This window comes from Martes martes, assembly GCF_963455335.1.
Source record: "Martes martes genome assembly, chromosome: 9".
In the NCBI taxonomy this organism is placed as follows: domain Eukaryota; kingdom Metazoa; phylum Chordata; class Mammalia; order Carnivora; family Mustelidae; genus Martes; species Martes martes.
The window spans coordinates 21530184-21556555 of NC_137896.1; the positions used below are offsets into that span (position 1 = coordinate 21530184).

General features: G+C 47.4%; 2 protein-coding genes across 3 annotated transcripts in view; one reads left to right on the forward strand and one right to left on the reverse strand.

Annotated features, from left to right (window-relative positions):
* SAMHD1 (SAM and HD domain containing deoxynucleoside triphosphate triphosphohydrolase 1) overlaps window positions 1–7132 on the forward strand; it is a 59707-nt gene extending 52575 nt beyond the window's left edge. The window contains exons 14-16 of the mRNA XM_080814522.1: window positions 155–259; window positions 2057–2194; window positions 4972–7132. Of these exons, the coding sequence (XP_080670648.1) occupies window positions 155–259; window positions 2057–2194; window positions 4972–5106 (378 nt within the window). The 3' untranslated portion in view covers window positions 5107–7132. The remainder of the gene's footprint in view (window positions 1–154; window positions 260–2056; window positions 2195–4971) is intronic.
* A 1552-nt stretch (window positions 7133–8684) lies between these two features.
* On the reverse strand, window positions 8685–20896 carry TLDC2 (TBC/LysM-associated domain containing 2; the record flags this gene model as incomplete). 2 transcript variants are annotated; one of them, XM_080814523.1, is made up of 6 exons in its annotated part: window positions 8685–8820; window positions 10075–10148; window positions 16505–16600; window positions 18826–18978; window positions 19458–19619; window positions 20864–20896. In XM_080814523.1, the coding sequence occupies 6 exons, from the start codon at window positions 20894–20896 to the stop codon at window positions 8685–8687; spliced, it is 654 nt and encodes a 217-aa protein (XP_080670649.1). The 2 variants fall into 2 exon arrangements, with proteins under 2 accessions (XP_080670649.1, XP_080670650.1); XM_080814524.1 differs by lacking the exon at window positions 16505–16600.
* Between the last annotated feature and the right edge of the window lie 5476 nt (window positions 20897–26372).

Sequence of the window (26372 nt, forward strand, 5' to 3'; positions counted from 1 at the left end):
CCAGACTTATTTTTATTCTACTATGGGCTACCTTATCAGTGCCTTATTTCTGAACCTCCAGAGAGCTCTGTTCCATTTCTTGTGATGCTCCTACAACCCTGAATTTAATGCTCACCATTATGTGAGTGATCACTAATTTATTACTTTTATTAAGGTTATCAACATGGATTATGGAATGGAAGACCAGAATCCTATCGATCATGTTCGCTTCTATTCTAAGCATAACCTCAGCAAAGCAGTCAGGATTACTAAAGATCAGGTAACTACTTAGGGGTAAAACAGGCTATAGTGGCATTTTGCAAATCTATGATAAATCTGCATTTTATTTTATTTATTTTTTTAAAGATTTTAATTTATTTGACAGAGAGATCATAAGTAGTCAGGCAGAGAGGGGGAAGCAGGCTGCCTGCTGAGTAGAGAGCCCAACACAGGGCTCAGGCCTCAATCCCAGGACCCTGAGGTCCTGACCTAATTCGAAGGCAGAGGCTTAACCCACTGAGCCACCCAGGCACCCCATAAATCTGCAATTAAGATGCAGGTTAGGTCTTAAAGTCAATGTGTATGATAAAATTAAAAAATGTATTTTTAAAATTAAAGTATATCTGGGGGTGCCTGGGTGGCTCAGTTGGTTGAGCACCCAGCTCTTGGTTTTGGCTCAGGTCATGGTCTTGGAGTCATGAGATCAAACCCCACGTTGGGCTCCATGCCCAGTGCAGTCTGCTTGAGTTTCTCTGTCACTCCCTCTGTCCCTCCCCCACTCTTGCACATGCTTTGTCTCTCTCTCTCAAATAAGTGAATAAATAAAATATTAAAAAATTGGAGCACCTTGGTGGCTCAGTTGGTTAAGTATCTGCCTTCTGCTCAGGTCATGATCCCAGGGTCATGGGATCAAGTCCTGTGTTGGGCTCTCTGCTCAGTAGGGTGTCTGCTTCTCTGTCTGCTGCTCCCCCCGCTTGTGCTCTCTCTCTCTCTCTCTCAAATAAATAAGATCTACAAAAAAGGTAAATATATCTGATTTTTGTGTAGACTAGACCATCTTAGCACCAGTTTTTCCTGTTGCTGAACATAGATGAAAGCACTGTTTTTGGTTTAGAGGCTAGATTATAAATCTGATGGAGAAGTAGTGTTGTATGGTTGAAGTCATGAAAGTTAAATGTGCTTATTTGCATATCTTTTTTTTTTTAAGATTTTGTTTTATTTATTTATTTGACAGACAGAGATCACAAGTAGGCAGAGAGGCAGGCAGAGAGAGAGGAGGAAGCAGGCTCCCCGCTGAGCAGAGAGCCCGATGTGGGGCTCGATCCCAGGACCCCGGGATCATGACCTGAGCCGAAGGCAGAAGCTTTAACCCACTGAGCCACCCAGGCGCCCCGTATTTGCTTATCTTTTAATGAGAGTCTGGTCTACATATAATTACATAATACAAATTTTTAGTCTTTTATTGACATAAAATTGTGGGTCATTTTGCTATATGACAACTACCTTGAATTCTTTTCTTTGGATGATAATTGAGATAAAACAGCAAAAGAATGTGGTGCTTTTTTGTTTTGTTTTGCTTAACGATATTATTTATTTGAGATAGAGTGAGACAGAGAGAGCATAAGCTGAGGGACAAAGGCAGAGGGAAAAGCAGGCTCCCCCCACTGAGCAGGGACACTCCCCCCGTCGCCCCGCAACACGGGGCTCCATCCCTGGACCCTGGGATCATGACCTGAGCCGAAGGCAGACAGATGCTTAACTGACTGAGCTACCCAGGCACCCCAGTGTGGCGTTTTTAATATAACATCAAGAATGGAGCAGGGGCACCTGAGTAGCTCGGTCAGTTAAGCATCTGCCGTCAGCTCAGGTCATGATCCCAGGGTCCTGGGATTGTGCCCCGTGTCGGACTCTGTGCTCAGCAGGGAGTCTGCTTGTCCATCTCCCTGCTCGCTCACACTTGCTCTCAAATAAATAAATAAGATCTTAAAAAAACAAATAGAATGGAGCTTAGGAACAGCTGACCTCTCTTTAATGTATGAATTCAAAATGACAGTGAAATCTTTTCTTCTTTGAAAAGGTTTCAGAGCTTTTGCCAGAGAGATTTGCAGAGCAGCTAATTCGCGTATACTGTAAGAAGACTGACACAAAGAGCTTGTATGTTGCACACCAACATTTCGTTCAGTGGTGCTTAATCAGAGACTTCACCAAGCCGCAGGTGGGTGGTTTATTATTCACGTGCTTTGTGCAATTTTTTATTTTTAAGTAAAAAATCAAAAGAGATCTTTACTTCCCTCTGAAAAGTTCTCATTTAAATTGTAGTCACTTGATTATGGTTTTGGAAAAAAAACATTTTTCCAATTTAAGCTTTCTTTTAAAATGTCTGACTCTGTGTCGAATAGTGATTTCTTCCTACACCACTTGTCAGTGGGTACTCTGTTTATCATTATTATCCTAATACTAAAAGTTCAAAATGGTGAACATGTGATAGTTTGTAATGTTTGGTTTATAATGATAGTTTATAATGTTCTCACCAGTTGTCTCCATTCCTCCCAATTACCTGGGAAATGAGTCATAGTGTCAACATCTTTCAGAGAAGGTTACCAAAGCTGAGTAAATTGTTTAAGGCCACATACAAGTGAAAATAAGTTTTCTAACTTATTACTTCAAATTCAGCATTCCCCAAACTAAACTATTTAAATGTCTAGAATAAGACAATGGAGAGGAGGAGGAGCCAAGCTGTCACTGACAACCCTACAATGGTTGTTGTTGAAGTTGTCCCTTACTGACCTGGACACAGCAGGTGCCTGGCACAGAGAAAGTGGCCAGTCGTTCGTTTGTTGAGTGTCTGAATGAAATACTTGGCAGGCAGGTGCGAAGCAATGTTCTACTTCCTAGCCCAGTACGCTCTCCCACAACACCTTATCTGCCTTCCCCCAACCCCCATGCTCTGGGTGCTGAAGGAAACAAAAATGAGGGAGCAGCCCAGTTATTGGTATTGTATCCCGTGCCAGAAGGAATGATACAGATGAGTTCTGTTAGTTAAGAATTCTAGGTTACGAGTTCTAAGAGTTAAGAGAGCTGTCAGGAAAACCCTTTGAAGGAGAAGCCATTCTGCTGGGTCCAGAAGGCTGGATTGTGTTTGAATGAATAGCAGAGAGAAAAGGTGGTCGTAGTTGCTCGTGGGAGTAACCCAATGGCGTGAAACTGGAACAAGTGGAGTGTGTTTGGGGGCCACGAGGAGACCAGCTGTGTGGACTTGGGAATTCCTACTGTTGAGGGGTGAGAGGTTGAATGGGAGGAATAGACTAGATTATGGAGAGCCTTGCATAACCGGCTAGGAAAGACTTCTGAACAGTGGGGAGGGAATCATTGAGAGAATTCAAGAGTTTCCTTAGGTGCTGCCATCATTACTTCTGTGTTTGTTATCTCCAACTAGAATGAGACCCATGGGAATGAGGAAGTGTGTCTGTCTTAGGTATAGTAGCACCCAAGTAAACCACTGATTAAGAAAGAAAACTAGCAGCCAATGAATTGGAACTTGGAGAGACTAGAAGTAAAGAGGCCAGAGGCTGCTGAAGTTTAGCCATCTGGCAATAACTCCTTTAAGACAAAGATGCTTTCACTCATTGAATGAGGATTTTTGCCAGGTCCCATGTTAGGTACCAGAGATGGAACAGTCCCTAAGACAGACATAGTTACCACAGATCACACTCTCACTGGGGTACACAAGTGACTAACAATTGTAGTGGTGTGGTAATAATGGTAATGTGGGGTAGGGCACACAGAGTGTTAGAGGGGCCAAAAGGAGGAAACTTAAGCCATACTTGTTTGGTTGGAAAAGGCTTATTTTAAGAAGGACTTAGAAGCTGAGACCTGAAGGATGGATGAGGAGGAGTCAGCTGGGTAAAATCGATGGGTGGGTGGGGGAGGGGGAGGCCAGAATATGGGTGAGCCCTTTAGGAGAGGGGTCCAAGGGATTTTGCTAGTCCTGTAGGCCAAGAGCAATGGAAGCCATTAAGGTGGTTTTGTTTTTTTGGTTTTGGATTTTTTTTAAAAAGGTTTTATTTATTTATTTGACAGAGACACAGGAAATGGGAGAGGGAAAAGCAGGCTTCCCACCAAGTAGAGAGCCCGATTCGGGGCTCAATCCCAGGACCCTGAGCTGAACAGAAGGCAGACACTTAATTGACTGAGCCACCCAGGCGCCCCAGCTGGTCGATTAAAGTGTTTTAAGTGGGAGAGTGACATTCATGTCTGTATTTATAAAATTCACTAGAATTGAAGTTAGAATGGGTAGAAATAAGGTCACTTGATAGAAATAGAGATGAGTTTGAAGGCAAATAATGTTGACTTTGAACCAGAAATGTCTTCCAAATATGAGTATCATTTATTGCAAAGGGGACTAGGCAAGAGAGGAGCTGGCCTCCAGTGAAGTCCCTCTTTTTCCTGGAAAAACAGGGGACACCTGGGTGGCTCAGTCAGTTAAGTGTCTGACTCTTGATTTTCAGCTCAGGTCATGATCTCGGGTCATGAGATCGAGCCCCATGTTGGGTTCTGTGCTGAGTGTGGAGCCTGCTTAAGATTCTCTCTCTCCCTAAAAACCAAAATAAAATAAAGAAATAAAAGTAATTGGTATTTTCAAAAAAAGAAAAACAGAATTTGTCATTCGTGAAAAGTGTATGAAGGGAGAGGAGTCAGAACGCCGCAGTGTCCGGCTTCTGGCCATCTTTGAAAAGAGTAGGTCTGATAGCTTTTCCTACAAAGGCTCTTACCTGCTCAGTACTGTGGTGTTTCTAATTTGACCCAAGCACAGGGGATGTATATAATCTGGGGTTTCCCAAGAGTAATAAAATTGTGGGGCATTTTGCAATATGCAAAAAATACATTGCAGTAGCAATTTATCTGCCAGACGAGGATAGGTGCACATGAGGATGTCACGCAAAGATATAAAAACTGGCTTTTCTTTGTTCCTGGTTTTTCTTTTCTTGACAGGATGGAGATATTATAGCCCCACTTTTAACACCTCGGAAAGTGGAATGGAATAACATGAATTCAGCCCAGAGCCCAGATCACTTGCGGGAAGTGTCCAAATCTAGACAACGTCTTTTTCCGGATGACTCAGTGTGAATGTTTGCAGCCAGTTCTTTACATCAAGCTTCTTCCCTGTCCCTCAAGAGTATTAACTAACGTAGGGAATTCGGTCATGGAGTTCTACAAATTTAGTGATAACTAGCGCTTTTTATATTTTGAATGTATACACATGCTGAAGCTAAGTAATTTTTATCCAAAGAAACAAAGAGGTATTAGGCAAATCTTGCTATACATGCTATGGAAAGCGTTACCTTGCCTATTTTAACCATAACTAAAGCCTTTCTCTAGTAGTCTTATTTTCTTAGAATAACAAAAAAAATTTTTTTATGTACTCTGAACTGTTATGACATATGATTGTTCTTTTTTAAAAAAATGCTTGGAAATGAGAGTGTACGTAGGAATTTGAAGTTGGGACTGTCATAAACAGCCATGGTTAAGAATGAAACATAAAATCCTAGCCCCTTGAGGGAGGTACCCATTGCCTCAAATTTGAGGACAGTTCTTCTTAAGTGATCTGAATATTAATGAAGGACCTTCCCTCACCCTTTTAGCCAGATTGGACTAAACAATAGGAAATGAGGGCTGGGAGTGAGCTCCAACTTCTGAGTGAGAGGCATGATTAATTTTTTGAAAAGATCCAAGGGCTCTGGCCTTACTGGTACCTAAAACCGCCCGTGAGGAGGCTGGTCTGTGGGTCAGTTGCAGCCCCGGACCTGGGCAGTTTCTTTCTCCTGAATACTCACTGTCCATGTCCCAAGGTCTTTATCACTATCACTGACTGTTCAGCCTGGAGAAGGCTACCCTCCAACCTTCTGTCTGAATTTCCCTTGTAAGCTCATCAGGTCACGGGAACCGTTCTTGGGATTACACAGAGCTGGGACTTTGTTTTTGCTTGTTCAGTTGTGCATTTTATCCGTTTCAGAGCAAAGACTGAGCCGCCTGGGGTGAGATGAGTGATTATCCCTGGAAGTCCAAGTTCCCCTCTGTGGCCCAGTATTCCCCACACTTGCTTGTTCTTTACCTCCTGCCATGTTTTAGGCACCACTTTGGTTGAACAATCCCTGGAGCGGGCCCCCACACCCACCTCCATAAACACACAATTGCCAGTTCTACAGAACTTCACCAAGAATAATGTCTGGAGTTAGACCCAAAGCTGGTGGTAGCCAGTGGGTCCTGTAGAAACAAGGCAGTGGGGAACGGGAGTCATAAGCCCTTAACATCTTATGCTTGGACGCTCCTTTACAAAACCTCCATGGCAGGCCGGGACTGGGGAGCTGGGATGACTGTGGGCAAGAGCGAGTGGGAGGAAGCGAGGAACTCAGACCACAGGCAGCAGATTATCCACAAGTGTTAGGAGTGCTGCTACCTTCCACTGTGTAACCAAGTTCTGTTCTGTTAACAGTAGGCTGAAAAGTATTAGGAAGTCTGCCATTCTGTATGATTACCACCACCCTTCTCCATCCCCCAATAGATGATCAAGAGTTGACCCTAATTCATAGGAGAATAATGCTGTGTGAGTGAGGATATGTCCACACTGGGCTCCTAGAAGCACAAGTGAAGTCAGCCATGGGACTGGGTCATATCTGTGTTGGCCGAGGTACCACTGAAACATTCAGTGGGGAGAACGGTAGGGCTTAGACTTAGTGTATCCAGACCCAAGGTCAAGAATGTAATGTTTTTCTGCTAAGATTGTTTTATTTCTGCAACTGGTATCTTTAAATCATTGTGGTTTACTCTGGAATTTTATGTTTCAACATTGTATCATTGTGCTGAGAAGTAACTTGAATCTACTTTGCATCCTTTACTTATAAGTCAGCTGCACTTTATGCTCTTTGCAACTGTTTTAATTATCAGAACCATGTGCCATTTACAAGGTTAAATTTTTCTTAACAAACACCTTCACTATTTGTATAAAAACTGAGATTTTTAACAACTTAACCTCTAGAGTTACTGACCTGTTGTCACCTTGAGAATGGAAGAACTGCGAGTTTAAATGATTGATTATTTCATTTGGGTGAGGGAAACAGCTGCAATAAAGCTCCACGAATGTATCTCCATCTTGAAACCGAAGGTATTTTCCTTAATGACGTCTTCTCACACTTGTGTGCCCAGTCTGGACCCTGTTGTGCAAAGGAAATTTGTCTAGAGATCTGCCCAGATGTGTGCTGTGTCCATGCTATGTTTGGTTTGCAAGAGAGGGGATGATATTTAACAGGACTTATGTTATTTGGTTTTCTGGCAGGAGGCAGGCATTGTCATGGGAAGGGATATGGATGTTTCTTCATTTCCTGAGCTCTTGTGTCAGGAAACATATCTTTCCTCCTTTTTAACCTGCCCTAGGTTCCCATCTACAGAGACTCCAACTTCTTTATCCAAATAGGCATATCTTTCATTTGCTGCTTTCATATCTTCTTTGTGAAACTAGAGATTTGCAAGCACCCAGTATGCGGGTGGCCGACAGGAAGCCCTCAATGTTCTAGAAAAAGAAAGATGCAACTGGAGTCTTTAGTAGTTTCACCAGTTGAGCCCAGGTGTCTGTGGTTTGACAGTATGAAGTTAAAATTAATTATAAAAATCCAGAATAGAATCCCATTTTCTTTTCTTTCTCTTTAAAGATTTTATTCATTTATTTGACTGAGAGAGAGAGCATGCGCTGGAGCAGGGGAGGGGGAGGGGGAGGGACAGGCAGAGGGAGAAGCAGGTTCCCCGCTGAGCAGGGAGAGGAGCATGGGACTTGATCCCAGGACCCTGGGATCATGACCTGAGCTGAAGGCAGCCACTTAACCGACTGAGCCACCCAGGTGCCCCTAGAATCCCATTTTCATAAGAGATGTGTGTGTGTGTGTGTGTATGTGTGTGTGTGTGTGTGTGTGTGTGTGTGTGTGTATCTCCATGGAAAATTGTCTGGAAGTGTGTATATGAAAATGAAAATGTTAGGGTTTTGGGCAGTGGTTGAATTTTAGGCCATTTTAATTTTTTTTTAAGTCCTCTGTTTTCTCTACAATCAACATGTATTGTATAATTTCTTTTTTTTTTTAAAGATTTTATTTATTTATTTGAGAGAGAGAGAGATCACAAGTAGGCAGAGAGGGAGGCAGAGAGAAAGGGGTAGCAGGCTCCCTGCTGAGCAGAGCCTGATGAGGGGCTCGATCCCAGGACCCTTGGATCATGACCTGAGCCGAAGGCAGAGGCTAACCCACTGAGACATCCAGGCACCCCAGTTGTATAATTTCTAAGAAGAAAATTCAGGGGGGTGGCTGGCTGGCTCAGTCAGTGGAGCATGGGATTCTTGATCTCAGGGTCATGAGTTTGAACCCCATGCTAGGCATGGAGCCTACTTTAAAAAAATAAATAAATAAAAAGAAATTTCATGAGGCTCTTTGTGCTGCTCAGATGAGGTGTGAGTCCCTTTCACTCCTTCAGTCACCTCTACTGGAGAATATAGCTTGCTTGCAGGACTGTCTCGGGTCCCCAGGCCACGGAGAGGTCTGGTCATAGCCATAGTCACCCAGGTTTCTGAGAAAATGGGCAGCCCTCTCTAAGGAGGGTCCAGAAGGCATTCATGAGCAGGTCTGAGCATTTGTTGCTTCAGGAAGCTGCCCATCACGGGGTCTTCAGCTCAGGACCCAGGCCTCCAGCTCCTTGATGCAGAACTGCTCTTGCCGGGCCAGCACCTCATTATTGAAAGTTGCACAAGGGTGGCTTCCCCCACGGTACAAGTCTCCATCCAACCACAGCCCAAACTGGCCGCTAAAGAGAAGAGAAAAACCTTGGCATGACTTACTCCTGGATGTTGGTCTTCCAGGTCTACACCATCAGCCATTAGCCTCACCACGACCACAGCTCAGTTTTGCCTATTTCACCTTCCCTTAAACCAATTTATATCCAGAATTGTTGGGAACTCCACCTGTTGTTCCCCATAGGATTTGGAGCATTTTTATAAATAGTTAAATGATTTTTTTTTAAGATTTTATTCATCTATTTGGCAGAGACAGTGAGAGAGGGAACACAAGCAGGGAGAGTGGGAGAGGGAGAAGCAGGCTTCCCGCCAAGCAGGAACTTTCCTGCTGACCAGGGACCAGGACCTGGGATCATAACCTGAGTGGAAGGCAGGCGCTTAACAACTGACCCACTCATCTGCCCAACACAAACACACATACACAGGTGTCCCTAAAGTTAAATGATTTTAATAAATATATACAGTGGTGTACCACTGTCCACAGTCAAGTTTTAGAACATGTGGAACATTTTAAAGATGGCAATGCTTAAAGGAGTGACTCTTAAGGCACGGACTCAGCCCAAAGCACTTCAGAAAGCATCCATTCTAATCCCCTCACTGGACAGCAAACCAGGCTGGGGCTGGGAAGTAGGTTACTGCAAATCAGCAATGGCTTGTATGTTCTGAGCCAGACTGTCTCTGTAGAGGCTCTTCAGGGAGTTGGGAAGGCAAAGAACTTGCCTGGTACTAGTCAAACACTGCTTTCATCTTTGCCCTTGAGATAAGATTTATTCTGCCTGAATCTGGGGGTCTCACCAGGAGTAAGGCTAACTTTTTCTTCCTAATGATGAGTGGTCATCTGCCCAACACATACACACATGTACACGCATGCATGCATGCGCACACACTGGTTTCTTGGCCAGATGCCTGCCTTCCTTCAGTGAGTTAAGCATCATGATTTAGCCTCCCATCCCTTGACTCTAGCCTCATCCAACCATGCAGAATGCTGTTGCCCAAATCACATGCACTCAGACTAAGCTGTCATCAACTGTAAAGACTTTGGAGGATAGTCCATGCCATCCTTTCCCCTCAGTGTTTGGACGAAGCTTGAGGGATTTGGCTGGGGGACTAGGCAGCACCCAGGCAGTGTTGAAGGGAGAGGCCTGGAAGTTTACCACCAGCCTCTTCTTCTCTGGGGCAGCCTACCCCAGCCTTTCCGAATGGGAGAGGAACCAGAACCCAGACTACCCCAAGACTCCAGACCCTGGGAGGACTGAGACACGGACCTGCTGCTGCCCATCATCAGTGAATCCAAGTCTCCTTTCACAAAGAAAGAGTTGCTTCCTGTCCACTTAAAGACCTGGGATGACAGGAGAAAAAGCTGGGTTACTGGGTGAGTCCTGCCCTTGCAGTTTGACTCCACACCACTGGGTGGCAGTGTCGTGGAGGGAACGGAACATCTAGGCCCAAGCCCCAGCTAAGCATCAAGAAGCACCCTGGCCCCTGACAATATTTCTTTCCATTTTCCCCAGATTTCACCTCCTCTTGCCTTCCAGTCTGAGTTCCCACAAGGAAGCATCCTGCTTCCAAAGCTGGAGAGAGAAGAGGGAAGGTCCTGGTCCCGGTCAGGAGCTGGGCCCTGATTTTGCCATGAGCTGTTTCCTCTTCTCTCACTGGAGCCAGCCCACTTCCACAGGCTGCCTCATGCTCCGTTCCTGAGCAGGTCATGTGGGCCCCACCCCAAAGACACACCCAGACTACCCCCATTTCTGTCCTGTCCATGTCCATCTCCACTCGTGCCCACCCAATCCCTGCCAGTCACTCCTCACTAGCTCACAGCTGCCTTACACGTTCCTGCTTCCAGTCACCTGCCCACAGCCCATCTCCGCTCTGCCATGTGATCGGATATTACCATTCCCCAGCCTAAAGCCCTCCGAGGGCTCCCCACTGCGATGGAAAACAATCCAACCCCCTAGTCTAGCTGGAAGCCCAGCCTGCTCTGACCCCTGCTTTCCTCTCTGACCTCTCCTCCCCCTACTGACTGTACTTTGGCTACACTGGCCTTGCTGTCCCTGGGACACCCAAAGCTATTCCTGCCACAGGACCTTCACACTTGCTGATCCCTCTACTGAGAACGATTTTTTTCCAAATCCTGAAATGGCCCACTTCTCATCTTTCAGCCCAAATGTCCTCGCATAGAAGTTTCCTGGGTCACCCTGTCTAAAGTAGCCCTTCCTCCCAGGCCCTGTTTCCTTTTCCTCAGCATTTAGCAGTCTTAGAGATGACCCTGTTCATAATGACATGCCATTACTCAATCCACCTGTAAGCTGTCTGGATGCCCAGCAAAATTCCCAAGGTGTGGTAGAGATGTCTGTTGAATGAACAAATTATTCAAGAGTCAATTTGACTAATAAAAATATTTTTAGAGGGCCACAAAAGTATAGCATATTACTGTCTGTAATTAGCTGTTTAAAAAATGTTATTGGGGTGCCTGGGTGGCTCAGTGGGTTAAAGCCTCTGCCTTCAGCTCGGGTCATGATCTCAGGGTCCTGGGATCGAGCCCCACATCGGGCTCTCTGCTCGACGGGAAGCCTGCTCCCCCCCCCCCCCCGCCTGCCTCTCTGCCTACTTGTGATCTCTGTCTGTCAAATAAATAAATAAAATCTTTAAAAAAATTTTTTTTAAATAAAACTTAAAAAATATGAGCAGCTGAAAGGTTTTTAACAAGAAAATAGACTAATAAAAAAATAAGACTTGGGCTCACAAGAGATGAGATAATATGAACAAGTGACCATGAAAAGACAGAATCATTCAATTCCTTCTCTACTTTCACCGAATAATGTGACCCTCAGACTTGAAGGAGTAAGATAAACGTTGCTTAGAAGAAATGAAGACCCTGTTCATGGTGCCATTTGGAATTGCCATCAAGGAGCCACTGAGAATTTGTAAAGAACACAAGAGGTGCCAAAAGAAAGAAGATAGGCATAGATTACCCAATTAGAAAACAAAACAAGAAACAGGATTCCAAAATGGGGCTGGGAAGACAGCCCCTGTTAAAATAATTCATTTTGGGCACCTGGGTGGCTCAGTTGGTTAAGTGACTGCCTTCAGCTCAGGTCATGATCCTGGAGTCCCAGGATGGAGTCCCACATGGGGCTGCCTGCTTAGCAGGGAGTCTGCTTCTCCCTCTGACCCCCCCCCACCCATGCTCGCTCTCTCTCTCTCTCCCAAATAAATAAAATCTTAAAAAAAAAAAATTCATTTCATTCAACTTTTTTTTTTTTTTTTTTTAACATTTAGTACCAGTCACTGTTTTATGTACTGGGTAGAATGGTGAATATAACAGACAAAAATTCTTGCCTTCATGGGGCTCCCATTCCAGTAGGTGGAGGCAGGTAACTAAGTAAAATAAATAGTATGTTGACAAATGCTAAGGACAAAAAAGTAAAGAAGGACAAGAAGGGTTTTCAAAGAATGGAGTGTTATAAATTTAAATTAGTTGGTCTTAGAGAGTCTCTCTGAGATGGTGACATTTGAGTGGAATCCTAAAGGAGGTGAGACCTGAGCCATGTGGTGATCCAGTAGAAGGCAATCTAGGCAGAACAGCATGTGCAAAGGCCCTGAGGTAGGAGCAGGCCTGCATGTTTAAGGGCCAGCTCAGAACTCACTGTAGCTAGAGCAGAGTGAGGGAAAGGAAAAATAATAAGAAACAAAATAAGGGGCCAGAAGATGTAGGGTCTTGTAGGTTGTTTTATATATATATATATATATATATATATATATATATATATATATTTTAAGATTTTATTTATTTGACAGACAGAGATCACAATTAGGCAGAGAGGCAGGCAGAGAGAGAGGAAGGGAAGCAGGCTCCCTCCTGAGCAGAGAGCCCGATGTGGGGCTCAATCCCAGGACCCTGGGATCCTGACCTGAGCCGAAGGCAGAGGCTTTAGTCCACTGAGCCACCCAGGCGCCCTGGTTATTATAAATATTTTTAAGATTTTATTTATCTGAGAGAAAGAGAGAGCAAGAGAGAGCACAAGACGGTGGGGGAGCGGTGGAGGGAGAGGGAGAAGCAGGCTGAGCAGGGAGCCCATTGTGGGGCTGGATCCCAGGACCCCGAGATCATGGCCCAAGCCAAAGGCAAATAATTAACCAACTGAGCCACCCAGGTGCCCCAGGCCTTGTAGGTTATTACTCCAAGAAAGGAAGCTACTGGCAGCTTGGAGTGAAGGAATGACATGCCCTGACTTACCTTTCAAAAGGAACACTCTAGGGGTGCCTGGCTGGCTCAATCTGTTAAGTGTCTACCTTCAGCTCAGGTCAGGATCCTGGAGTCCTGGGATTAAGCCCACATCAGGCTCCCTGACCAGCAGGGAGTCTGCTTCTTCCTCTCCCTCTGCCTCTCCTCACCCGTGCTCATTCTCTCTCTCTCTCTCTCTCTCTCCTTCCCTCCCTCCCTCCCTCAAATAAATAAATAAAGAATCTTTAGGAGGAAGAAAGGAACACTTCAGGTATTGTGATGACTGAGGTGGAAGAAGGGAGACCCTTTTAGGAGGGGTATAGCAGGAACGAGGACAATAATGATGCCAGCTTGAACCAGGAGACAGGAAAGGGCATGGTGAGAGGTGGTGGGTTCCTGGATATAGAGAAGGCAGAGCCGTCAGGATTCATTGACAACTCAGCTGTAGAGTGTGACGGATAGGCATCAAAGACCCCCAAATTTTTGGTCTCAGTGGCAGGAAAGATGGAGCCATTAACTTCCCCTCCTGGGGAAGACGGCAGGAGGGGCAGATTTTGTGGGGGAAAGTCAGGAACTCAGTTTGTGACCTGTGAGACTTGAAATGCCAGGCTTGAGGCCCAAGCAAAAACTCTGGGTAGTAGTTGGATTTATGTCAGTTTGGAGTCCCGGGGCAGAGGCCATCAGCACGTGGATGGCATGCACAGTGGTGAGAATGGATGAGACCTTGAAAAAAATGAGGGTAGAGAAGAGACAAGAACAAAAACTTTGCTTTGGGACCCTCTGACGTCCAAATGTTGTGGAGGTGAGGAGGAACCAGCGAAAGATTCTGCCGAGGAGTAGTCAGAGCAGCAAGAGGAAAATTCGAGAACTTTAGGATTCTAGTATGAGAATACAGGAAGGCAAGTGGTAATTAGAAGCCTTCATGTGTTGGAACAAGGGACCCCTTTCCTGTTTCCTGGAAAGATTACCAGGCTGGCTGATGGAGACAATGAAATAGATACCTTGTGTTTTGCTTTTAGCAAGGAGTCCATATGTCCTCGTGACCTCCTTGTCATGGGACCAAATAATTGTGTTGCTGAGTATATCTGTAGGTCCATGCATTGGAGGGGAGGTCTCTCATAGCAAACAAAAACATATGGAACTAGTTCTTCATCTTTTTTTTTTTTTAAGATTTTGTTTATTTATTTATTTGACACAGAGAGAGATCATAAGTAGGCAGAGAGGCAGGCAGAGAGAGAGGGGGAAGCAGGCTTCCTGCTGAGCAGAGCGCCTGATGCAGGGCTCAATCCCAGCACCCTGAGATCATGACCTGAGCCGGAGGCATAGGCTTAACCCACTGAGCCACCCAGGCGCCCCTATCTTTTTTTTTTTTTAAGATTTTATATATTTATTTGAGAGAGAGAGAGAGAGAAAGTGAGAGAGAGCATGAGAGAGGAGAAGGTCAGAGAGAGAAGCAGATTCCCCATGGAGCTGGGAGCCCGATGCGGGACTTGATCCTGGGACTCCAGGATCATGACGTGAGCCGAAGGCAGTCGCTCAACCAATGGAGCCATCCTAGGTGCCCCTAGTTCTTCATCTGCTGAACAAATATTTCATGAGGGCATGCTATGGGAGTGCAAGGGGATATGTCCTCCCTCACACACTCTGACCCCCTACCCATTCATCTGCTGGGTTCCTAAATGGGCATTGTCTCCTTTCCAATTACTCTCCAGTTATTTTGCACATGCTCCAAGAAGACTGCTCCCTTTTGCCCTTCATCACCTGGTGATCTTGGTTGTCCATCAAGACCTGACTCAAGCAGCTCCTCCTCTAGGAAGTCTCCTTGGATCTCCCCACCCCCGTTCCATATAGGCGCTCCTCCTTGCATTTCTTCCACAGCCCTTATCCCTCTCTATTGTGATCGCTTCTCCTCTGTAAGCCCAAGAGCGTCTCCATCTGTCGTTTAGAGAGGCAGCCTAGCCGTGGCTGAGTTCAAGCCCCAGTGCCTGTTTCTGCATCTCATCCTTACCACTGACTATCAAGTCACTCAAGTTCTCTGTGCCTCTGTTTCCTCAACGCTAAGTGGGGCCGATAATAGTATGTACCTCAGAGGAATGTTGTCATGATTAAACGCGCTAATTTGTGAACGTCTCAGAATAGTGACTGGCAGGTGGTACACTAGTACCCAGTTAGCTGCGACTATTTTTATGAGTAGTAAAAGTAGTGTGCTTCATGCCAAGCCTGCAGCGCTCAGCGTCTTATTCAATAAATAGCTCAGAGATGGAAAAGCTTTAGATGGGAAATGTTGGGGACTATCCCCCTCCCTCCTTCAAAAGCCCGGCTCTCCGGCAGCAAGTACCCTCTGACTCCACCAGTCTTGTCTCTGTCATTCACCCATCTCCTAGTCACCAGTCACCATGAATTAGAGGGTTAAGATCTGGCTCACCATCCTTCCCTCCTTCCTCATTCCTGCCAGTGTCCTTGGTGAACTTCGCCATCTGCACAGACCCGTCCTGTGCCTGCCTTCAGCACCCTTCCTTTTCCGGTGCAGGGGATTTCTTACCCCACCTCAGCCACTATCCCCTCTGTCCACACCCAGGAACCTGTCCTTCCTGGTCTGTTTCCAATGCCCCTCTCTCTTGGATCTTATATTCCAACACATGGCTCAGCTGGTGTCCTCGTTCCAAGTCTCTGACCACAAGGCCACCTCTCAACTGTTGTTTTCATCTTCGTCTCATTGTCCTTCAGTGTCCCTGGCTATCCTTCTCCCACCAGTCCAGACTAGGTCCTGTGGTCCATTTTACATTTCCACTCCCTTCAACTTCTGCTTCCCTCTCTCCCTTGGTCACACCAGCTTGGCGAAAGCCCCATCCTGGAGGAGCCCTCCCAGCCACTCTCTCCATGCCAGAACCCGAGGAGCCGAACATAGCTGGTGGAAAACACGTGCCCAGGGGACGAGCTTGCCTTTAAGCTGATGCTCCCTACCTCCAGTTCACGCTGTCTAGCTGTCCTTCCGTTTCTCGGGTTCTCTCCGGGAGGCCTCCCTCTCCACACCCGTGATGACGATTTGATACCTTCTCTCTGCTTAGCTTGTACACTGTCTCCCCCAACCTCCCTCTTAGCCGATGACCTCAGCCCACACTTCATAAGAAGACTGAAGTCACTGGATGTGTCTGTCTTCATCTTCCTACCTGCACACCCACAGATCTACCTGCACTTGGACCCGTCTTGTCTTTGCAGCCTGTGTTGGGTGAGCAACACCCCTCTTCCTTGATGAGCTAGTCTGGGGTCACCAGGGACCTACTGAGCACTGTAGGAAATGAAGATAAGCAGGGCCAAGGGGGATGCCCTGCCCACCACTGGCCTGTCCCATTCCTTCTGTGGAAAGATGGAGGGATACCAAGCACCCCAGGATGGGGGTTAGAGCTAGGGGCCACTGGGGCCACAGGATCTTTATAAAACCGCCCCTCCCTCCTCCCTGGGAATTTCACCTTTAGCTGTGGGGAGAAGGAGAAGAGGAATGTCTCTCCGGTACCATAGAAGCCTTTGCTGAGTCGAATGGCCGAGGAAGAGAAGGCTCCAAACATCTGGAAAGCAGAAAAGCTTTGCTGTAGCAGCCGGCAGGGAGTGGAGCTTAGTAATATAGGCTTATCCAGCGGGGCACCCAGGGAGCCTGGGACAGAGCTGGGGGGTGGGGAAGGCCGCATGGACCCATCAATGCCTGTCCTTTCCTTTAATATTCCCCAAGGAAGACCTCTTGCTGGCGTCTTCCTAGTTTTTCTTAAACGTGCTTATTTTGTAAAAGTAATCCTTGTAGAAAAGTATTAGAAGTTATAGACAAGCAGAAAGAGAAACTAAAGTCATTCCAATACCCCCTTCTGCTCTGCAAGGTGACTGTTCTTAACGTTTTGCCGAGTTTCCTTCCAGCATCTGTTTAATGCCAGTGTATATATTCTTATACAGAAAACCAGATCTTACAGTACATCTGGGTTGTTTTTTTTAAGTTTTGTTTATTTAAGTAATCTCTGCACCCAAGATGGGGCTCAAACTCATGACCCTGAGATCAAGAGTTGCATGCTCTTCCAACTGAGCCAGCCAGGCGCCCCATACCTCTGTTTTGTAACTTCCCCTCCCCCCTTCATTTGTCTTTATAAAAGTTCAAATACACAGAAAAGCAAAAGCATGGTACAGATACCCTCCATGTGCATTCATGTGTTCTCCATATTTACTTTCTTGCTCCTTATATATTTTGCTGTTCTGTTGGATAGTAAGTTGCAGATACTACAAGCCTTTCACCTCTAAATGGTTCAGCTCCTAAGAATGGGGATTTTTCTCAGGGCACCTGGGTGGCTCAGTGGGCTAAGCCTCTGCCTTCGGCTCAGGTCATGATCTCAGGGTCCTGGGATGGAGCCCTGCATCGGGCTCTCTGCTTGGCAGAGAGCCTGCTTCCCTCTCTCTCTCTTTGCCTGCCTACTTGTCATCTCTCTCTCTCTCTCTCTCTCTCTCTGTGTCAAATAAATAAACAAATAAAAAGATTAAAAAGAAAAAAAAGAATGGGGATTTTTCTCATGTATGACCACAATACCATCATCTCACCTAAGAAAATTAACAGTAATTCCATAATACTATCTAGTATCCAGTTCCTAATACATTTTCTCCATTGGTCCAAGAGTGCCTTTCATATCCTGCTTTAGAAACAAAAACTTGGGGCGCCTGTCTGGCTCAGTCGGTGAAGCATGCAACTCTTGATCTTGGAGTTGTGAGTTCAAGCCCCACGTTGGGTAGAGAGATTACTTAAAAAATAACGTCTTAAATAAATAAATAAAAATAAAAACAACACTTTTAATAGTTATGGCTCTACATCATCTTTCTTCCCAGCCCTTGTAATAATAGTTCACTGTGAAGCAGAGCCACAGTTCACTTGGCCATTTTCTCCCGTGGGATAGTTGGTGGACTTTAAGTTTTCCCTCTCATACAGAGTGTTGAGGGGCAGAGGCAGGCCCCTGGGAGGCAGCCACGGGGAGTTGGTTTTGGCTTAATATAAGGAATCACCTCCACGGCCAGTGGCATTCTGCTAAGGAAGGGGCTCCATCTTGAAGAAGTGAGCTCCATGGCCTTGAGATGGAAGGTCCTTGATATTGGTGTCTTGGGACGGAAGGAGCGCCTGCTCCCTTGAGTGTCCTTGGGGACCCTCAGGATCTCTAACATGTTCCTCCCATGGAAGAGCAATTGAAACCAGCATTTACCCCCTCCCCTGGCCCCTGTCTAGAGAGCCTGGTGCCTGGCAAGATCCACACCCCCCACCCCCGGCCTTGGTGAGACAACAGGGATCTGAGACCATGCCCTCCCAAGGTCCGCGGCGGCCTCCTCATAGCCGGCTTTCCCTCTTAGCCCCCAACTAACAGGGGGATGTTTTCGAGCATAAATGGTTCATTAAGGTGTAGAGCCCCCTCTTGAGATGTCTCCCCATTTGATTATTTGCTTCACCTCTGGCCTGCCTCCCTAGTAGGCCTGTAGCTCCAAGAGGGCTGGAACCACTTCTGTCTTGACCTTGCTCTCGTCCACATCCACATCTAAGCTCACACATAGTAAGTGCTTAATGTACATGTGTTAAATGGCTGAAGTAGGGAAGGAAGGAAGGAAGGAAGGAAGGACGGACTGGAGGGAGGAAGGGCTCTGAACAGGGGAGGTCTCAATGTCTTCATCATTGTCCCTTGCAAGTGACAGGCTGTCACCTCTGCCTCCCACCCCTGAGGCTGCCCTGGGGCAGGGCCCCCAGTGTGTGGTTGGGTGGGGCCAGGACCCAGCTCACCTGCCCATCCTGGTCCCTCAGCACCAGCAGCACCGGCCCACTGTGGCCTTCCATCTGCCTGTACAGGCTCCGCAGGCTGAAGCCATCTCTCGATGTGCAGAAGGCGAGGCTCCAGGGATGTCCCATGACTCTTGGGGGGAGGTGGAGGCTGAGCTAGGAACAGGGCTGGAGGTAAGCAAGGGATCTGCATCCTCCCCGCTCCTTCCACCCTACCCGCAGGGTCCCAGAAGGACTGAGGTTGAATAGGCCCCACTCACAAGGCATGTGACTTTATGGGTACCAGAGGAGTTTACTGTTTCCAAGAGCCCATTGGAGAGGGATTATCATTCCCATTTTATGGTTGAAGAAAATTAGGCTCAGGGAGGTAAAGCAACTTGCCTAAAGGCCACACGGGGAGTAAGTGGCAGAGCTGGGATTTGAACCAAGTTCAGCTCTCCGTCAGGACTTTCTCCCCTTGTTCACCTTGGTCCCTAGGTGAGATGCTGAATCCCTCCCTCTAATCCTCCCTACCTCATCCTGCCACCTCCCCCCGGGGCTTTGGGACATAGCAGGAGCGACCCCAGGTGTCCCTGGACCTCGCTGGGGTAGGGCAGGAGGGCGGGACCCTGAGGCTCCTGGCACTGCGCCCGAACCTGCCTAATCTCCGAGGCTCCTAGAACCTGGCTGGCTTCTGCCAGCTGGGGCTCCACGGGATCTTCGGGAGCAGGAGCTGAGACCAGAGCTGGGGTTGGGGTTGTCTCCTCTTCCTCCTCCTCACCCTCCTTCACAGACAGAGCATCCTCCACCTGGCTGGGCTGTGAAGACAAAGAGAGACAAGGAGACACCGGCTTCCACGTCTTCGGAGCCAAAAGCCTCTGCTGCCTCATCACCCCTGCTCAGGCCCCAGCCACCACCGGCCCGGACAGAGGAGGCTGGTGCCCATGACTGACAAGACCCGCCCCTCCCAGCCCAAGGTCAAAGGTACACACGCCCATCAGATGTGGCCACCACGGACTCTGGGGTTCGTCTGCCAGCCCGCTCTAGATCCAGAGTAGATGCCAAGGATCGAGCTCAAAGCTCAGGGGCAGGGAGAAGGGCAGGTGGCAGCCCGGCCCAGCCCAGCCCTGAGAGCTGCAGCCTTGTGTGTCTGCACTTGAAACAGTGATAATAATATCATTAATCCGAACAATAACAACGCAGACAGCGGTCAATGTCGGTCAGTGCACCCTTGACCAGGCCTGGCTGAGTGCTCACTGTGCGTATCTCTCTGTATTTTCCCAAGAATCTTAAGCATGTTCTCCTTACTCTCCTTATTTTACAAAGGAAAGAAATGAGGGCCAGAGGCTTCCCTGTCAGCCAGGGAGACAATGCACTTAGCAGCTGAGAAAGCACGTGCAGGTCTGTGTGAGAAGTATGTTCGTCCGTGGGAAGGTGTGTATCAGTTTAAAATAGACTTGTGTTGGCAAATCAGTGTGAGAAGGTGTTGAATAACTTTGTGTGTTTACCCATCAACATGTTGTGAGTGTGAGTTGGGATTGTATAAATAGGTGTGTGTCGGTGTGGATGTGGGTTGGCTCATGCATTCATTCAATTGAGCTTCCACTCTGTGCTAGAGTGTGTGTTTGAGGGCATGAGCGTATGCGTGCATGCGTGCGTGTGTGTGTGTGTGTGTGTGTGTACACATGCACCTGCCCACAATGACCTGGGGACTTTTCCTAAAAAGGAGAGGGCTCTTCCAAGATGAAAAATGACCAGGACACTGCTTTCCTATTCCCCAGGTTCAGGCCTAAGGAGGGGGTCCTAGCTGCATGGGGCTTCTGGACAGAGCTCCAACTGGCTGGAGACAGGAGTCTGTGCTCCTTGGGGTCTCAGGACCGTGGGGTAGGGGATCCAGGTCCCTGGGTCCTGAACTCTGAACTCCAGGGCAGCTGGAGAGGGACTTGAAAGGGGAACAAAGCACCCGCCTACATCCGATCCTAGCCCGGACCCCACCCTGCCAGAGATCTGGCCTCCCCCACTTTGCTGGCCTGACCTCCCCGGCCCAGGCTGGGCCCCTTACCAGCCGAGTGTAACGCCAGCGGAGACCTTTCATTCTGTCCGAGCCAGGGCCTGGTAGGAAGAGTCCTGAGCTCTCCCAGGAGAGGAAGCACTGTGGTTAAGGCCTAGAGATGAGAGGGAGAGGCCTGGGCACACCCTGCTAGCTCCCAGCCACCCAGCTGCCCTTTGCTCTCTCTCTCTCCCGTCACACCCAGGATGAATCGTCACTGGGTAAGTCTGTGAGGTCACCTACCCTCAGCATTCAGGGTCTCACTTGGAGCTCGCAACTAACCTGTATTAACCACACCCAGTAAATTCTAGCTGATTCCTTTCCATCTCCTTAACCTTCTGGAAACTTGGCCTTAGGGATTCTGGCTCTTTTGGGCAGATGCCTGAGCTCCAGGCTGGGAGTCTGGGGTCTCTGGTTCTCTCTCTGACCTTGGATAAGTCCCTTATACCCTCGGGCTTCAGTTTTCCCACACGAAACATGTTGGACCAGATCATCTCAGAGGCCCTCGCAATACTGACTGCCGGCATCTCAGTTCCCTCTGAAAGCCAGTGGGTGTGTTTTAACAGAAGCTCGAAAGGAGCCAAGCCTTAACCAAAAGAACAAGTGAACAAAATCTTCATTTTTCTTATTTAAAAAGTAAGGCATGTATATTATAGAAAGTTTGAGGAATGTAGAAAAGAATAAAGAGAGATACAAAAATATTCATAATTCCATCTCTCAGAGATAAACTCTCAACCCTTAACTGTATTTTTTCCAGTCTTTTTCACTTTATAAAGTGCCTTTTCCACTTAAAAATGAGAATTTTCAAAAAAAAAAAGAGAATTTTCCAGTTACATTCAGCACCTTTTGAGCACATGATTTTTAATGACTACGTATTATCTCATCATAGGATGTATCATTTATTCCTTAACTGTTGGACATTTGTTTGCTTCTAATTTCCGTGATTATAAGCAAAACTGTAGTGAAATTCCCTGCTCATAAATACAATTATATACTTTATGATAAACTTCAGAAGCTGAATGCTGGATTAAAGGGCATACACATAGTTTTTTTTTGTTTTTTTGTTTGTTTGTTTGTTTGTTTTTAAGTACTCTCTGCACCCAGCATAGGGTTCTAACTCACGACCCCAAAGTCGAGTGTTGTAGGCCACTGGCTGAGCCAGCCAGGCACTCCCATATAGTTCTTTTTTTTTTTTTTTTTTTTTTAAGATTTTATTTATTTGGGCGCCTGGGTGGCTCAGTGGGTTGGGCCTCTGCCTTCAGCTCAGGTCATGATCTCAGGGTCCTGGAATCAAGCTCTGCATTGGGCTCTCTGCTCAGAAGGGAGCCTGCTTCCCCCTCTCTCTCTGCCTGCTGCTCTGTCTACTTGTGATCTCTCTCTCTGTCAAATAAATAAATAAAATAAATAAATTTTAAAAATTTAAATAATAATAAAAAATAAAGATAAAAAATTTTTTTAAAGGTTTTATTTACTTATTTCAGATAGAGAGACCAAGTATGAACAGGAGGAGGGCCAGAGAAAGAGGGAAAGAGACAAGTAGACTTCCCTCTGAGCCAGGAGCCTGACATGGGGCTCAATCCTAGGACCCAGAGACCATGACCCCCCCCCAAAGTCTTATGCTCAACCCACTGAGCCACCGGGCGCCCCCTATAATTCTTTTTTTTAATAAATATTTATTCATTTGACAGAGAGAGAGATCACAAGTAGGCAGAGCAGCAGGCAGAGAGAGAGGGGGAAGCAGGCTCCCCGCTGAGCAGAGAGCCCAATGCAGGGCTTGATTCCAGGACCCTGAGATCATGACCTGAGCCAAAGGCAGACGCTTAACCCACTGAGCCACCAGGCGCCCCCTATAGTTCTTGATAATGTTTCCAAGAAGGAAGGCTTCCCAGCGCTTAAAGCTGACCCCCCTTGAGGTATCTTTAGCGAATCTCAGGGAAATCTATTTCTGATCATCAAATTTTATACCCTTAAATTACAGATAAGGAAACGACCACTCAGAAAGTGGAAGAGACTTACCATAGCCCCACTAGTATAACACGGTGGTGACGAGTACAGGCTCTGGAGTCGGGGAGTTCAAATCCTGGTTTTGCTACTCTCTTACTATGTGACCTTGGGCAAGTTAATTAACATCTCTGTGCTTCACTTTTCTCTTCTGTAAAATACTAATAACCACCTCATAGGGCTGTTGTAAGAGTAAAAGAAAATAATGCCCGGGGTGCCTGGGTGGCTCAGTGAGGCATCCAGCTCTTGGTTTCAGCTAGGATCATGGTCTCATGGATGGACCCCTGCTCAGTGGGGAGTTGCTTAAGGATTCTCTCCCTCTACCCCTTCCCCCACTCATGCATGCGTGAACTCCCTCTCTCTCAAATAAAGAAATAAATAAACCTTAAAAAAAAAAAAAGATAATGTCTGAAGAACTAGGATGCTGGACCCAGCCTCCGTCCTTCTGTTAGCAATTCAGTGAGATAACCCAGAGCGCCTGGTGTTTGGTGAGCAGTGGGTAAATGACAGTGCTTCCCGCTATCCCCCCGACACCACCTCTGAGAAATCCAGGGCGCAAATTCCTGACACGTGGCCACTCAGTCTCCACCTGGGCTCTTCTGGGACAGAGGGTCACGTGGTCATTAATGGGGGGGAAGAAGTCGCTCAGTGGGCAAGGAAAAGGCAGGAACTGTGGGAAAATGTACTTACGCTGCAAAGCCTTGGCTTCTGGCAATCTCCCAGCCTGTCCAGCCCGAGGGTTTCCTTAGCCCATCTCCCAGACTCCCCGAGAGACAGGGCCACTTCCAGAACGAACTCTTCCACCCGGCAGTCTGTCTGAAGCAGCTTTAGCTCTGCACCCTGGTGCCCTCCCTCCCCCCAGCAGCAGCAACCAGCCCCTCTGCCCCAGCCAGGCTCCAGGCACTCCTCCCTTATACCTGCCTCGAGGGTGGCCAGCCTTGGCCTTGTGCCCACTCCCGTTCCAGTCGGGAAGCCTGGCGGGAAGCCTGGCAATGATTATCATCCATCAGAAACTCAAATCCCATAAACACACACAAACAAGACCTTGTCACCCTCTGACCTCCAGCTCTGCCCTCACCAGTCCAAAGGAATGGAGGACACTGACATCATAGCTGTCAGATGCCACCCAGTGCCTGAAGCCTACCATGAGGAACTTTGCTTTATCAGGTACAAATGCTACAGGAAAGCGCAATGCTATGGGACTCTCTGTTGATCACCCCGCCCAGATGTTGTGGCGGGGGAAGCCCAGGGCTGGGAGGCAGAGAGGGGTCCTGCTCTGTCCTGCTTCTTTTCCCTCTCTCTGATGAGGTGAGGATTCTTTCCTCACTGGCCTATTGTGACAGTACGTGAGATCATTCACAGGAAGCCCAGTGTTTGGCACACAGTAGGCACTTTGCCCACAGGGGTTCCTTTTCTGTCCCTGGCTCATGGTAGGAGTCCGTGAATGCTGTGTTGTCAAACCACAGAACCTCAAGTTGGAAGAGGCTTCAGCTAATCCCAGAACAAGCAGTCTCGCCCCAGGGCAGTGTCCCCTGGAGAATATGTCCACCAGTGGTCTCCTGGCCTCTGTTGGGTGGGTGAGCCCCTTGTCTCAGGAGGCCCACCTCATTCTCACACAGCTGAGAGGGTTCTCTTCTGCTGGGCTTTGCATTGAGGACCTGAGTCCCTACATAGGCTGCCCAAGGCCAGGTCTCTTGGAGCAATGCCCCCTCCAGGAAGGGTGGGATGAAGAAAAGACTTGTATTATGGGGAAAACAGGCAAGTGAAGGGCCCTGTTGCCATCCCAAACACGGCTGTTGCACTATGTGTTTAAACTGTAAATGGTCAGGGGTCACACGTTTGGCTCTCTGAGCCCTCCCGGCCCTTCTCCCGAACCTTATTTTCCCTAGGCTTAATACCTGACCCACTGGGCTCTTTGAGAAGCCAGTGAGATCTGCCTTGCTGTCCCATTCTTCGTCCTTGTGTCCAGGAAAATCCAGAATGTGACCTGTCAGGACCACCCATTGCCAATAATAGGCCCCCGAAAGCTCCCACGATGGGATCCTAGGCGCCAGAGTGCCAGACATCCCAGCTCTGCCTTGGAGCTTGTTCTCCTTTCTTCTCCCTTTCTTCTCCAGACCACACGCTGCCTCTCTCAGAACGCCAGTATTATTGCCAGGAAACAGTTTGAATGTCCGATAAAATGGGGAAAGGTTAAGTGACCCTTGGAACATCCACTCTGTGGATTATTTCTAAGTATTAAAAGTGATGTTTACAAAGAGTTTATAAATGCACGGGGAAATGCCTCTGCTGCTCTGGTGAGTGGGAAGAGGCAGGACATAAAATCCTATGTGCTGCACGGTTTCAGCTATGGGAAGTACACTTGGCTAGAGTCCTTTCTAGAAAATACTCCATGCTTGCTGGGCAGACTGGCTTCACCTCCTCACGCATCCTGGGAAATCTGGTTTCTGTTCTCTGAGAACCGAGGTCTTTGTGCTCCTTGGTTTCCTCACTCTCACCGGGTGACTTTATTCTCCACTGAGAAAACAGAAGCCATCGTCTGTCACCCCCTCACCCACCTGACAGAAGCCCCTGCATCTCATGCAAGTCTTCCATCCTTTCTCCAGGACAATGGAGGTAAGGGCCCTGCTCCTTTCAAAAGCCAAGACCCCATCCCTCTATCCGTCTGTCCCTCTGCTCTCTCTCTCTCTCCATGTGAGAGTCCCCTCCCCAAATGCTCCATTTCTCTTCTTGCTGCACTCCACCTCTATGTCCTGTTCACTTGTCAGTCTACTCCCTTTGGCTTCTGTCCCCACCACCCTGGCTCCCCACCTCCTCAGTGAGGCCTCCCTGACTACATTATATTTAAAGCAGGTTATTTAAAGCAGGTTCCCCTACTAATTCCTCTAACCACAGTCAGTGGTTTGTTTCTACCATGATTTGTACGATGAAAAGAAAAATCTATAGTTTAAAAAAAAATCACCTCCTCTTTGAAGCCTTTCTGGATTTAGTCTTCCTTCTGTTTTCACCATGTTGATCAATTTAGTGGCTTGAATGGGAGAAAATAAACTGCTTTTCCACTGGGTCACTGGCATCATTTCTTATAATCTGATATCTAATTCTTACAATCATTTGATGCTTCATTCCTTCTTGGGTAGAGCTTCATGCAGCATACACTGTGTGCCTGAGTTGAACATTGCCCATTAGCGCAGCACAACAGACTCTGAAACTGGATGACCCTGGGTTCTAATTGGTCTCAGCTTTGCCACTTCCAAGCTGTGTGACCTTGGACAAGCATTCCAGTTATCCACTGCCGCGTAACAAACTACCCCAATACCTAGCGGCTTAGAACAACAATATTTATTTTGCAGTTTGGGACAGCTCATTTCTGCTCTACTTGGCATCCACTGGGACAGTGCCAAGGTTGGGGGCTGAATCCTCTGAAGGTCCACTTTCTCACATGTCTGGGGGTTAGCGGGGACCAGAACCGCCGTTGTCGGCTGGAACACCTTCACCAACCTCTCCAGGAGGCCTGGGCTTC